The following is a 15597-nucleotide window of genomic DNA, read 5'->3' on the forward strand; positions in this document are numbered from 1 at the left end:
ACCGTGGAAATAAATTTTGATTGCTGTATGACTGTTGAGCTTCTATCATTTCCTCTGAGTGTGTTCCGTGCCATCACACATCAAAAGGATTATTTCCACCACAGACGGGAATCAAGGGTACAACACAATCTATATGTATGATTTCATCATAAAACACTACGTATCTGCACTAAAATTGAAATATACCACTAATTTTTTATTCAAATCTGACCTTTCCTTGGTTGAACACATTTTTTGTAGAAAATTCATCTGTGAAATGCAACAACTTTTACACAGATAATAAATCATTCAAGATCAATATCAAATTACTGTACGCGAATGATTTTGATTATTAAAGAGCATTGTGTAAAGACACTCTTTCTGGCATACTTATCAAGAATAATACCACAGAAATAAGATTTATTCCTGTAAAAACTTGTAAATTTTGCTGATACACAGATAGTATCACTGCATCCAACACATGGGACACAATAACATGTTATCAATGCACCAAACTACATCGTTCTGCTGTTTAATCTTTAGAGAACTGACATCAAGGTTGATGTTATGTAATGAGATACAAAACATCACTAAAAAGTATTTCCCTTTCGTAAAGTATTTCATCTAAATAGTTATGAGAAACAACACCATGGTAATCACCTTATTTTTGATAAATGGTGAAGAAACTACACAAGAGAAAATAATATTTAAAGTTATGCCTACTATCATCTAGATGGTCTGGTGTGTTAATTCATGGCAATGAATGTATGACAAAACGCAGTTCTTAATGCCAGAGTTTTATGTTCTTATCACAAACTCTGCAGCAATAGCAATGTGACTCTATATACATGTACATCAATTACACTGTACAGTCACACATCTTCCTCTTGATGGGAAAATATTTCATCCAAGGCACACATACACATTCTCTTCTTAAAGGGGAAACATTTAATCCCTGGGATTCAGCTCCTCCCTACATTTATACACTACAGTCTTTGTTTTGTATTTAGTCATATACTAGAAGGATATTCACAGTAATAAATGCCAACCCTAGCTGATTTCAATTCAATATGACTCTAGAAAAGTGAAGTCTGATTGATCCCTTTGAGTTCCAGCTTGCTACTGAGTAATGACAATGTATTCTTTCATAGCTGTACCTGTGCTGCTCTGAAATCATACACAAAATTTCTTTTCAATGATGGTGAAGCTGTTGATACACCGTGACTTTACTTCAATTCAATGATGGTGAAAACGTTGATACACCCCAACTTTATTTCACCATGGTGAAATATTGTCTGACATCACTGCTGTATGACATCATTGTATCCTACTCTGTTTGAAATACACCGACAACTCACAACAACAATTTCTACAGGAAATCCACCAATACGTGTCAAAACATGTTACTAATGATAATCATGCATTACACACACATTATGGCCAACTGAGCCATCTAATCTAGGGTCAGACACAGGGCATCTACAGTCAGACACAATGGGCTATCTAGGGTCAGATACACTGGGCTATCTAGGGGCAATCTAACAAATTTGGGCTATTTTGGGTGAGACACATTTGGCCATCTAGGGACAATCTGGGCTCAGACAAATTTAGGCCATCTAGGGTCAGACACATTGGGCAATCGAGGGTTAGACACATTGGGTTATCTAGGGTCAGGCACGTTTGGCAATCTGGGGTCAGACACATTGGGCTATCTAGGGTAAGACACATTGGGCTATCTAGGGTCAGACATATTGGACATCTAGGGTCAGACACATTTGGTTATCGAGGGTCAGTAACATTGGACTATCTAGGGTCAGACACATTGGACATCTAGGGTCAGACACATTGGACATCTAGGGTCAGACACGTTGGCTATCTAGGGTCAGACACATTGGGCTATCTAGGGTCAGGCACATTGGACATCTAGGGTCAGACACATTGGGCTATCTAGGGTCAGGCACATTGGGCTATCTAGGGTCAGACACATTGGGCTATCTAGGGTCAGGCACATTGGACATCTAGGGTCAGACACATTGGGCTATCTAGGGTCAGGCACATTGGGCTATCTAGGGTCAGGCACATTGGACATCTAGGGTCAGACACATTGGGCTATCTAGGGTCAGACACATTGGGCTATCTAGGGTCAGACACATTGGGTTATCTAAGGTCAGACACGTTGGCTATCTAGGGTCAGGCACATTGGGTTATCTAGGGTCAGACACGTTGGCTATCTAGGGTCAGGCACATTGGGCTATTTAGGGTCAGACACATTGGGCTATCTAGGGTCAGGCACATTGGGCTATTTAGGGTCAGACACATTGGGTTATCTAGGGTCAGTAACATTGGACTATCTAGGGTCAGACACGTTGGGCTACCTAGGGTCAGACATATTGGACCATCTAGGGTCAGACACAAATAGTTATAATCTAATTACCTTTAAAATTGGATTTCCAAAAGAAAATGCCTGATCTTGTTGCTAAGAAGATGTGTTAATATTTATCAATTAGTGCATTATAGTACTTCAAAGACAAAAGGCAGTAGAAAGAATGATAGCATCTAGGACAGGCAGCTAGTGTACAAGCATTGAATTTACTGAGTGCATGGAATGCTATTACATTGATTTAATTTGATCAAACAACAACAGATGCTCAGGAAATGTCGAATTGACACACTCCATCAAACTTTGCCTACAAAGCCAACAATACAATTGATTGACAGTGATTTTATCAAATCATATCATTGATTTTGCAATCTTGATGCCATTAGGTCAATGGAAACAGGACACACTAAGTCTGAAGGCTTTAAAGTTGAAGACACATGTTCAATTATTGCCATTGCTTTGTGTTCAACATCTTCATGATTTATCAATGATACAATTGTAGAATTTGCTAATACCATCTAGTCAGGTGAACTAAGGAAAAATTATTGAATAATGGTGTTTTTATAGTAACAAATAACTGCTTTTTGGGTGAGCTATGATAGTTTACAGATATACTTGGCAAAATCAATTTGATTTGGTCTTTGTATTATTTGGATCATTCCTTGAAAACTAAGCAGACACAGTTACCTGGAAAGGTTTTCCTTTGAACTACAAAACCATGTACACATACACACAGGCTTACAAAAACCCTGACACATACACACAGATTTACAAAAACTCTAACATAGAAAGCACATTTCCACATAATTTAAGGGCTTTTCTAATTTGTTGCACTCTCAAAACACAGATTGTCATCCAAAATTAAAAATAAATAACACTTCTAAACATGAACAGCATCTTTTTGTTTAAAAAAGAGATGTGAAAAAACATGCATTATTGGATATACTTGATTGACAGTTACTAGACAAGACATTGCTCAATCCACACTACAATACAAATTCAACTGGGGTATCTACAAAAACATCTCCAAGGAGTTTTCACCTAACATTAATCTGAACTGAACAGTAATATAGCTGACAGAAACAAGACAGATCAACATAAACTTCAAGGACCAACATGGGTTCCTATGTACATGTAGAGTTCATCTACTAAGATGACAAATTACATCACATTTTCACTGTCATAAAGACGGACAGAAATATAAGCATACTGCACAAAGCACAGTCTGGATGGCTGATAGAAAGTTGAGCTACAGTGAGTCACAAGGAATACTGGATATTATATTTATCAAGTAATGACTGAAGAGATGCATTATACACAAGAAAGAAAGTAATATGTACATGGTTCTATTTCACAGTTTATGATGTTAATGGGTTATGGTTAATGTACCATAGGTATGAAAGATTGAATTCCTTATAAAAATGGACGGTGGGTTACAGAAATAATTGGTGCATCATTAAAATCTATCCAAATAATTGGGATTACAAATGTACAACTGGGTATCAAAGGAATAAATAGTTGCTGGTATCTACCAGTTCAGATTCCAAGGTAAACTATCTGAGTATAATATAAATCTCATAATTTGACATGTAACGAATTGTTAAGCATATGATCATGATCATTCATTGGAGAAATATATATATATATATATATATATATATATATATATATATATATATATATATATATATATATATATATATATATATATATATATATATATATTATATATATATATATATATATATATATACAGGGCTCGAAATTAGCGGTAGTCCCGCGTCCACAGACTACCAACTTTTCCCTGGGGCTACCAAAACGAATGAAATGGTAGCCCACACGGACTACCAAAGCCTGGGACATGAAATTACTCAGTGGGCGACATGATGTTGATCGCTGTGAGATGACCGACGCTCATACAGTCAACCCAGCTGGACACAGAAAGGACATGTCGACTTTGTTGCATATAAGCTCTGCGTATGTGTGAATAGGTCGTCAAACTTTGAGGCGTCACCGTTGTCCACTGCACATGCTATACCGTTCTCCTAAGGCTATGATCTGCAGGTATTGATGTCAAATGACTAGAAAATTCACTTTCGGGATAGAATCATGCAAAATAAATCGTTCATTGTCTAGATATAAATAAAATATCCTTTAAAAAACCTCTTCATAAATGCATGGGCTACCAGACCTTGTCACTGGACTACCAACTTCAGAAAATGGTAGCCCAATGGAGCTACCGGGGAAAAAAGTTAATTTCGAGCCCTGATATATATATATATATTATATATATATATATATATATATATATATATATATATATATATATATATATATATATATATATATATATATATATATATATATATATATATATATATATATGACAAATGTTAGGAAGAAGCATAAAGTCAGTACAAAAATGAATTTTTGTGCAAAGATAAGAATTGAAGCTAGAAGACTTACAGGTATTGTTGATTGTTGGTTGGTTTGATTTGCTGGTTGTCTTGACCTAAGATATGAACTTAACGCCCGCTTGGTTGGTACAGATCGATCTAAACGACCTGCTGAAAGAGTAAAAAAATTTCTGACGAATTCAATATCTATGGAATACTTAGATTTGGAATAAAAAATATAAATATTTAGCGATAGGTTTTGCTTTTGGATATATAACAGATAGCAATATCTGCTGAATGCTTCACCTTACATGTTAATTCATATGCATATATATATCCAATCATAGATACATAACTGTCATGTTCAACTGATTTGTGACCAGGTAAACAAACATCTTGGAAATAATAGATGATAAGTAAAATAAAGTTCAAAGTTAAGACTCTTGAGTATCAAAATAATGGAATAAAATACTGCAATTATAGGGTGTCGCTCACATTTGATCACAATTGGTACATACCAGTATGGGTACCAAAGATCAACAATAAATGTTGTTTCTATCTGTCCAGTGCAGGAAAATTATACGATGATGTTATGACAATGATTTCTGCACAGTACAACCAGAAAAATAACAAGAAATATTTAAACCAGAAAAACAAGAATGACAAAAGTAAATAAGGTCTGAAACTTTAGGTACTGGAGGTCAACTTTAGCAACATGCATAGGAGAAACAGCTAGTCCCTCTTAGTTTGAGCAGGTCTGTTAATATGTAACAGTTCATAAACAATGACAGGAAATGACTCAAGGTCAGTGGAGTAGTCTGTTTCAGTCACTGGCAAGCCACCACTCCTGCACATTTGCAGGATTTCCCTTTTCTTACCTCATTTGCACAATTTTGACACTGATGTGTTCATTTGAACAACGACACATCTCAACCCCTGCATCTACCGGTACACCAAATACTGAGATGGTAGCTTTGGCGGTATGGGAGCTTTTGCGTGTGACGGACATACATCCGCACATACATACCCACATACAGACATACAGACGCCACCGACTCACCATATAAGCTTTTTTGGTATAAATTATATACATACCAAATATGAGCTAAATATCTACTTTCTTTGCAGGGTAAACTATGTGCAATGCATTGTACACTCTGTAAAAATAAACAAGTCATCGTTGATGACACAGTCCCCACTTGTTAATGGGTACTTTGATTACATGTCCTCAGAGAGGATAGAGTCCTCTTCATTAATTAGGTCTGTGATAAAAATACTTTGATACAGATAGCGCTCAATGGCCAAGAATGACCTACATACAAAAAAGACCTACATATGTATGACATAGGTTAATGTCCTTGTACCAACTTTGAATAAAATCGTTTGAGATATGCCTGAGTATTATGGCTCTGTACATGAAAAAATCGTAACAAAATGGCCGCACGGCAGCCATATTGGATCGTATCACATAACAAATTGACATGCATATGTATGACAGTAGTCAATCTCCTTGTACCAACTTTGAATAAATTCGCTTGATACATGTCTGAGTATTACGGCTCTGTACATGAAAACATCGTGATAAAATGGCTGCCTAGCGGCCATATTGGATCGTATCACAAACCAAATAGACGTACATATGTATGACATAGGTCAATGTCCTTGTACCAACTTGGAATAAAATCGGTTGAGATATGCCTGAGTTTTGGCTCTATACATGAAAAAATTGTAATAAAATGGCCGCCAGGCGGCCATATTGGATCGTATCACAAAACAAATCGACGTGCATATCTATGACATTGGTCAATGTCCTTGTACCAACTTTGAATAAAATTGGTTGAAACATGTCTGAGTTATGGCTCTGTACATGAAAAAATCGTAATAAAATGGCCGCCTGGCTGCCATATTGGATCGTATCACAAAACAAATTGACGTGCATATCTATGACATTGGTCAATGTCCTTGTACCAACTTTGAATAAAATCGGTTGAAACATGTCTGAGTTATGGCTCTGTACATGAAAAAATCGTAATAAAATGGCCGCCTGGCGGCCATATTGGATCGTATCACAAAACAAATTGACATGCATATCTATGACATTGGTCAATGTCCTTGTACCAACTTTGAATAAAATCGGTTGAAACATGTCAGAGTTATGGCTCTGTACATGAAAAAATCATAATAAAATGGCCGCCAGGCGGCCATATTGGATCGTATCACAAAACAAATAGACTTGCATATCTATGACATTGGTCAATGTCCTTGTACCAACTTTGAATAAAATTGGTTGAAACATGTTCTGAGTTATGGCTCTGTACATGAAAAAATTGTAATAAAATGGCCGCCAGGCGGCCATATTGGATCGTATCACAAAACAAATACACTTGCATATCTATGACATTGGTCAATGTCCTTGTACCAACTTTGAATAAAATCGGTTGAAAAATGTCCGAGTTTGGCTCTGTACATGAAAAAAATTGTAATAAAATGGCCGCCTGGCGGCCATATTGGATCGTATCACAAAACAAATCGACATGCATATCTATGACACTGGTCAATGTCCTTGTACCAACTTTGAATAAAATCGGTTGAAACATGTCTGAGTTATGGCTCTGTACATGAAAATATCGTAATAAAATGGCCGCCTGGCGGCCATATTGGATCATATCACAAAACAAATCGACGTGCATCTGTATGACATATGAAGTAATCCTTGTACCAAGTTTGAATGAAATCGCTCCTTGCATCTCTGAGATATCTGCGTGAACGGACGGACGCACGCACGGACGGACGGACGGACGGACGCACGCACGCACGGACATGACCAAACCTATAAGTCCCCCCGGACGGTGTCCGTGGGGACTAACAACCAGGGACAAAGTATACTTCTGTCTTAACAGGAACTTCCCCTATAAAAGCCAGATTATCGTAAATCTATGAAAATGTAAAAAAGCTACGCTCCCAAGCGGACGTGTCATGTGTTGAAAATAAACTGAAATAAAATAAAATAAACTGAAAAAATGTTTGGTCGGGGAACGTATATGCTTCAAAATGTGTTCCCTGTACGACAATTTGACCCCTCTTTGCATATGTCACAAAAGTGCCCATCATGACTATTCAAATTCTCATACGGTCAAACCGATGCTGTGAGAATTCAGAAACTCCCGCCCAGTGTTGATGATGAAGGTGGATATCTGTGATAGCTCATTTCAGGATGGCCTGACCAAAAATGGCAAAATAAGCTACAAAAATACAAAATTGAAGATTTCATCACAATTTCAATATATTACATTAAGATACACCCTAGGAACCTGTATACCAAATATCAAAACTATCAGATGATTAACATTTGAGAAAAAAAGATTTTGACAAAATGGCAAAAATTAACCCCAAAATACAAAAATTGAAGACTTTATCAAATTTCAATATATCACACTAGGACAACCCCTAGGAACCTGTATACCAGATATCAAAGGTATCAGACGAGTAGTTTTTAAAAAACAAATTTTTTTACCAAAAATGGCAAAAATGTAGATTTCTTCATAATTTCAATATATAATATTTCGTTCATCTGTAGGAACCTGTATACCAAATATGAAAGCCATCAGATGAGCACTTTTTGAGAAATAATAGTTTTGACAATAAATGACAAAAATTGCCCTAAAAATACAAAACTGCAGATTTCATCATAATTTGAATATATCATATTTTGATCATCCATATGAACCTGTATACTAAATATCAAAGCTGTCAGACGAGCAGTTTTGATGAAATAAATTTTTGACCAAGAAGGACGAAAAAATTCCTTAAAAATACTGATTTGCATATTTCATCACAATTTGAACAAATCTAAGTTGGGTTTTCCCTAGGGACCTGTATACTAAATATCAAAGCTATCTGAACAGAGGTTATGAAGAAGAAGTTTTTTTACCAAAAACGCCTTTTTTGTGCTTATTTGCTTATTTTCAAAAATATCAAAAAATAAAAAAAGACAGTTCTTACAATCATATTTTGCATCTACACAACAAATATCAAACCTGTAAGTACTTCGGTTCTCAAGATATTTGAGTGGACGGACATCATCACAAACGGATATACATACATGCATACATACATACATACAGACTGACGCCGGATGCCGAATGGAATGGATACCCATCCCAATAGCTTCTATAGACTATAGTCTATAGTAGCTAAAAATCACCAAAATTAGTACACAAATCGCAAAAGTATTGTAGGTGAGGGTGTATTTCCGTTCAACACTTAATATCACCATTCAATAATTATTCTAAAATAAATTATGAATCAAACTTTACATTCAAAATTGGTATGGTAACATCAAAATATGGAGGTGCATTAATATGTGAAACTATGAGATTATCACAAAAATACCACAAAGTATGTGCGCGGGCATCAGTGCAGTGTGAGGCCTGATGCAAAGCAGAGGGAAATCGACAATGCTAATGTCCCAGTGCATACTTTGTGCTATTTTTGTTGCAGCCTTGTACTTGCACACAGTTTAATTGTTAAGGGCTGTTAAATCACCCCAGTAGTGGCAATTGTCATGCAACATGACAGGAATTTAGTTTCTGGTCTGCAATGTTAGTATGGAGTGTGATCTCAGATGTGCTTCTGATAGTTTATGCAACTACATGTACATGTTCAGGGCACATGACAAATCCTGTCAAGCTTGTGATGTGTCTCTTGAAACTGAAAAAGAAAATGCACATAGGCCCAAACAAGGGCACTGTGCTTTAGGCTCCTGGAAATCATCAACGACATGGAACAGATATTCCCTTCAGCTTGTTCAGTACATGCATAGTTCTATTTTTCTCAATGGTAGATGCAGCTCTAATATAATTCTAAAATAGTCAATGTATATCTCATAACATCCCATCAACATGAGCAGCCAATCTGTGTAATCTCTTTGAAGTTAAACATTGTGTTGGCATTGATAGTTAACATTACCTGTAGCCATATGTTGTTGTGTGTAATATGATGGTTGTTGAGGTGGCATTCCCATAAAGTTTGGTTGCTGGGGAAGACCATAACCTTGATCTTGATAGAGTACAGGCCTTGGGTATGGATAAGGCTGAAATAATCAAAGAAAGCTGAGAGTTAATCGCAGCTTAGCAACACCAAACAAATCACACAGACAAATGTCAAGCAAAGTACACAGCCATCTCTATACTAAGCAAATTATACCATAATCATCCAAGTATAAAGCCCTGCTCGTGTGGAAGCCTCTCCACCTGATTTCAGAGGATTTTTGAAAATGCTGTACATCCGTGTATAAGCCCCTACCCTAGTTTAACTCAAAAACAGACAGGTATAATGGGTCGTTACAATTTGTAAAATTACTTTTCAGATCACTGAAACTATTAAAAGATGTTCAAACAGTGGCATATTGAAGTCCCTGTGATAACATCATAAGGAAAATGGTACGTTTTCATAATACTTCCATGATTCTTTGACCCTCCATCTGCCGTTACCTGAATAGAATATTCCCACTCTAAAATCACATCATTCTGAAATTGTTTATTTTCATTCAAGTCCACCATGTTGGTTGTCATGCTCTAAAAATGCAATTTTATTTGTTTGAAGCAATTATTCTTTCATCTATGAAGAGTTTTTACTCTTGACTGTTACAATTTTCAATGCTATATTGTTGTTTTCACAAGGTGCTGACGGTTTATTATTGAAAGTTGAATTGCTTTTTACTTGCAGCCAATGCATGCTGTTGATTGGCAGCATGCACAAAGTCTTTGTTCCAAGTTTCCTTTTTAGTTCAAGATATGATTCAAGCAGAAATTTCAACAAAATTTTACTTCTGTATCCAGAGATCGGGTAATCAGTTTGATTTGAAACAGCAATGTAAAATACTGTGTCAATTAAGTTCGGATATTGTCACTGAGTTTTGCTGTCTTTTGGCTACGGTTGTCTGTCAGTATCAGTGTGATAGTGGAATGCAAGTTCATGAGATTGTCAGAATATAAATCTTGTCAGTATTCTTTTTTGTCCTTTACAATTTCTTTGGATATTAGTTGATGTTTGAAAGTGATTGAAAGTTCAAGTGAAGACAAAAAGGTGTACATAAATTAGCATAAATTAAGCATTAATGGCAGATAACATAGGTTGCTCGAGTATTGGCCCCTCCCCGAATTTAAACGCAGTTTTGTGTTGCTAAACTAGGGGCTTACACTTGGATGAGTACCGTACATCCAGAGTTCAGTTGTTAGTTACAACAATATATCAAAATATGAGACCCAATATTGGTGTTGCATGCATCAAAATTGGTGTTGCAAACACAAACCTTTAAAAACCAATATTGGTGTTTGATTGTGATAGTTTGTCGGAAACTGTGGATGAAAATTATCAAAGACAGCAACATAGGCATTGATTCATGTATGTATGCATACCTCTGCCTTGGGATATGTAGACGCTGGTTGTGGCTTCTTTCGTTGTCGTTGACGTTTCTTTTTTGGTTCTGCGACTGGCTTGTTATCTGTTTGCTCATTGGCCGTTTCATTACTTGTCTTGTCAGTTTCTTGACTGGTGACTTGTGGTGGTTCTTCTTCATCTGGTGGTAATGGAGGGGGTTCTAAGAAATAACTTGTTGGTTTCCTTTTAACGTGAGTATGATACAGTAAAAGTCGATGCTGTTCTTCGTACTTCAGTGGTTTTCGTTCCAGTCTAACAGCACCAAACCATGCCCAAGAAAGTGGAGCAGGATTTTTGTGTCCTTCAAGCATGTCCCAAGGAATCACCTTTTGTTTTGATGACACTTGTAAACCCTAACGAGAAAAGATTGTATACATATTAACTTGTCTACTTTGGCACAATGATTTCATTACGTATCTTTCCTGCTTTCACTAGTCACTAAACTGGTTAGCTGTCAAACATAGCACAATCAAACTTTAAATGTAAGTGTTCCCCATGCAATGACAAAATCAAGTTCATTCATTGAGCACACACCATTAAATCACAATAGAATGCTGTATTATCACATAACATTGGCATTTTTGACAAAGTTAGGCTGATAAAAATAATTGTTGCAAAAAAAATCTTTGCATGTGCAATTAACTATCTTCTAATATTCACCATGGTTTCCATATGTACAGTGAGTGTTGATATTATAAATGGAGGAAATCTGCCACACTTTCCGCCTGGCAGGATGGATCCAAACTTTGAGCAGTTGCCTGACCTTAACAGTCTTGTCTGGAAAATGTCATCAAACTTTGCAAAAAAAATAACACTGTAACAGCGGCAAGCATAGGATGCTCAACTTTGCAACCAAACAGCAGTAACGTACTATCAGTGGATGTTGTAAACTTACTTGTTTTTTATCAATAGAATCAAAACCAGCAATTTTATTGCCCTTTGTGTCGATCAAACTACCCATTGGTTCACAAGTTATCACTTCACAGCTTTGTTTTGGCAATGGTAACAATTGTCGAACTTTGTCAATCACATCAGAATGTTTATCTCCTAGTTCTTTCTGTAAATGAAAATATTTGAAAGTACATGTAATTGTACAATTATGTAATAAGATGCTGTCCAAATATAAACACCAACAATTTGATCAGTTCTGCAGACTAGATCCGCCGATCCATGATATCACAACAAGCATGAAAAACATTTCAACAGTAATTGAGGCAAATTATCAGTAGGTCGTCTGGATAATGATATAATTTGTTACAATCTCTCACGGCAAAATAATTCCAACTTTAACTGCTCACATCAAATTAACACAGTAAATGAACTCTGTACTACAAGTACTACAAATGTTCAAAGTCTGATGTCTAGGAACATTACATGACACAATGATCAGTGTACCAGACTTCACAATACTTGCCTTTAATTTCTTGATAAGATTTTGATGTTGTCTTTTATTTTCTTCACCAGGGCTTTGACCAGCCGCCATGTCACTTGCCATGGTACCATTCAACAGAACAGATAACATGTCCAACACTGTAGTAAACAGCTCACTAACAAACAAACAAACAATAGTAAACAATAAATCAATCATTAATGTTTATGAGTTGATCATTGTTAAATTTCCAATGTTTATGAGGTGATATCTGATAAATCCCCCAATGTTTTTTAATTTTACATTGATCAAATCCAGTTGAGGCTTTGGTTTGTATTCTGGCAAAGAAATTCATTTTTAAGACAGGCATACATGTACATCCAGACCACTTTGTCATATCTATGATGCAGGCAATCAATGAAATTTTTGGTGACATCAATTGTCACCATTCAGGTGATAACTGATAATGATTTGTTTGTCACATGGGCTACTATCCAATACAAGTAAATGTATCATGTTAGACCATATTACGATATCGATAGCTCTGGTAAACTTGAATATCTTTTTCTCATGCATCTGTGAAATTTTCAAAAAATTTGCAGATTCTGATATTACAACTTCACTGTCAAATCACAAAACCTGAAAAAATAATTTGTTAACCCTTTCATCATGGTTTGTCTCAAAACTCATTGTTACAAATGGTGATTGTGTATCTGCTCACTGTGAATTGGGGATCAACTGATTAATAATTTACATAGTTCAGAATGTTATCCTTACCCACTAGCATGGATATCTACAGTTCCTGTGGTTATAAGCTGAAGTAACAACATTGCAAACTCCATGCTCCATTGATTGCTTCTAAGAATAGTGTCAAACATACTGCCAACCTAGAACATCAAGAAAAACAAAAGTCCTATCATACTTACACATCGTGTCAAAAGCTCAGTTCCTTTCACTCTTACATGACATACACTCAGTGTGACAGTTTTTGGCAGGGTAGTGAATTTCGCCCAAAGCTGTTTCATAAATGACGAGCATTACGAAATCTTATTATCATACCTTTCGAAACTTTATTGTGTTTATCCTCAAACTATTAACACCGACAGAAGTGGCATTTAGGGGGTCAAAGTTGCCAAAGTTTTGACCCATGTTGAGTGCGTAGTAATCGGACTGCTATCGCAGTAATCGGACGTTGTATTTGGAATATGATTATAGGGGCTAAATACTGATATTTTGAAACTTCGAACCCCGATTTTCAATTTCGATGTGTTTAGAAAACTATATGAAAATATTTCGTGATAATTAGTTATGTTTAATCCATGGACGACTCAGCTATATTTCAACGTGTATAGCGCTTAGATATCGGACATGGGCTGTCTCTGTGTGTTGCGTTCGACACCTTGTATCGTACGGTGTGGCTAACTTCGCCAAGTTTGTAGCCCGAAATAGCTTCTACCGAAAAAAAAACCTATCCAAAACGGGACAGCAGCGTCACCTGACTTAATATGCTGTAGCATGACTTGTAAAAAGCTATCAATACGGAGCGAAGTGAGTACAACGAACAGCATGTCATTAAATGTCCGAAAACTGAGGTCGTCTGAAAACTGTCACACTGAGTGTACTGAGTGAAAAAATTATTTTGACGTGATCTATTATTATTTTTATAAGATCTTTCAGCACTACACATTCAATATTCAATATCATGCTGAACTCTTTTGATCTGTCACACACTTATCTAACTTGTTTACGTAATTTGCATATAGCAATGATATTGATTAATATTACAGTAAAAATTCTTGATAATGTATCTATTATTTTACAAACCAGACTCAGTCTCAGCTGTAAGGCTTCATGCATCATTTTACGACTTTTTGGGTCTTCCCATCGGTCCTGAAAGAAATATTATAATAACGTGTGAGCTCTGCAAATGGATAGACTCTCAGCTCCATCGAGTGATTTCTCTCAATTTACAGCAAAAAAAAAACATCTAAAGAAAGCATCAGTGACATACGTTTACTTTGATAAATTTTTGTAAATCATATCTGGTGTTTAAGTTTGAGTTGGGTTATTTTCTGCTCTTGATACTTCACACAGTCTATGTTACTGCAAACGAATATAAACATGATGGCGTGACAAAGCAGAGCTATTAACATAGAGTGTGACAGACATACAGAATTAATATATGATATTATACTTCACTTAAGTTTGATACAACCTACTCTGATACTCAGAGAGCTGTGGTTAAAAATTGATTGTCTAAATTGTACACAAAAAATTGGTGACCAAAAGTTTTCAGACATCACAGTCAATTTGGAAATCACGATTTAATATTCAAATTTATTCTGTTGCAGAGTTAACAATCAATCCCTGATGTGTGCTGTCAGGGTCCCTAATACCTTGGTTTCAAGACATATAAAGATCTAAGAAATTAATGATACCTTGCATTATACACATAATTACACCTTTAGGTTGGACTGTCCTTGTTCTGGAAATCTGAGGTGTACTAATTTCTCTCCTTTGAAGAACCAGATAACAGACATGAAAACTTACATCTTTAGGTGACTGTAAAAACTGTGTAAGTTGTGTTTGTAAGGATGTGAGTAATCCTTCCCTCTGTTCATCTTGTCCTTTAAGACATGTAAGTACCAGTGATAGGAATGGCTGGTGACTCAGTAGTGACATACTGTAAATACAGCAAAAAAGACAATTCAACAAATAATCTCATTTCATCTCATATTGAGATGATAGCTCCAAATAATCATTTGTCATTGTTTCACATTTCTTGAATGAAAACTTTATCCACACTCTTCTTACATGTCATTATTTCAACATGAAGATACACTGCAAATTCAGAATTTACTCAATGGAAATATACAAACTGTTGTCTTTGTGTAATGTTTGTGACCACTACCTTTCTGCTTCACTTTCAAGATGGTCAAGGATTTTAAACTAACATTGACTTGAGTAAAATATCAAGGAGATTTACAAGGTCACATACATTATGAATATCATTATGAATTATGTTTAGTTTC

The 15597-nt window shown here is 35.9% G+C and overlaps 1 protein-coding gene across 4 annotated transcripts in view; it reads right to left on the reverse strand.

The window, feature by feature from the left end:
- Positions 1-15597, reverse strand: part of LOC139118392 (mediator of RNA polymerase II transcription subunit 12-like protein) — a 64912-nt gene that overhangs the window by 12302 nt on the left and 37013 nt on the right. The window contains exons 27-35 of one of the 4 annotated variants that reach the window (XM_070681691.1): positions 15116-15248; positions 14390-14455; positions 13343-13452; positions 12611-12743; positions 12092-12253; positions 11175-11549; positions 9724-9847; positions 4826-4923; positions 2414-2455 (exon numbers count right to left, since the gene is read on the reverse strand). In XM_070681691.1, the coding sequence (XP_070537792.1) occupies positions 2414-2455; positions 4826-4923; positions 9724-9847; positions 11175-11549; positions 12092-12253; positions 12611-12743; positions 13343-13452; positions 14390-14455; positions 15116-15248 (1243 nt within the window). Of the gene's footprint in view, positions 1-2413; positions 2456-4825; positions 4927-9723; positions 9848-11174; positions 11550-12091; positions 12254-12610; positions 12744-13342; positions 13453-14389; positions 14456-15115; positions 15249-15597 lie in introns of all 4 variants that reach the window. The other 3 variants (XM_070681690.1, XM_070681693.1, XM_070681692.1) reach the window with 3 other exon arrangements.

This window comes from Ptychodera flava, chromosome 19 (genome assembly GCF_041260155.1).
Source record: "Ptychodera flava strain L36383 chromosome 19, AS_Pfla_20210202, whole genome shotgun sequence".
Classification (NCBI taxonomy): domain Eukaryota; kingdom Metazoa; phylum Hemichordata; class Enteropneusta; family Ptychoderidae; genus Ptychodera; species Ptychodera flava.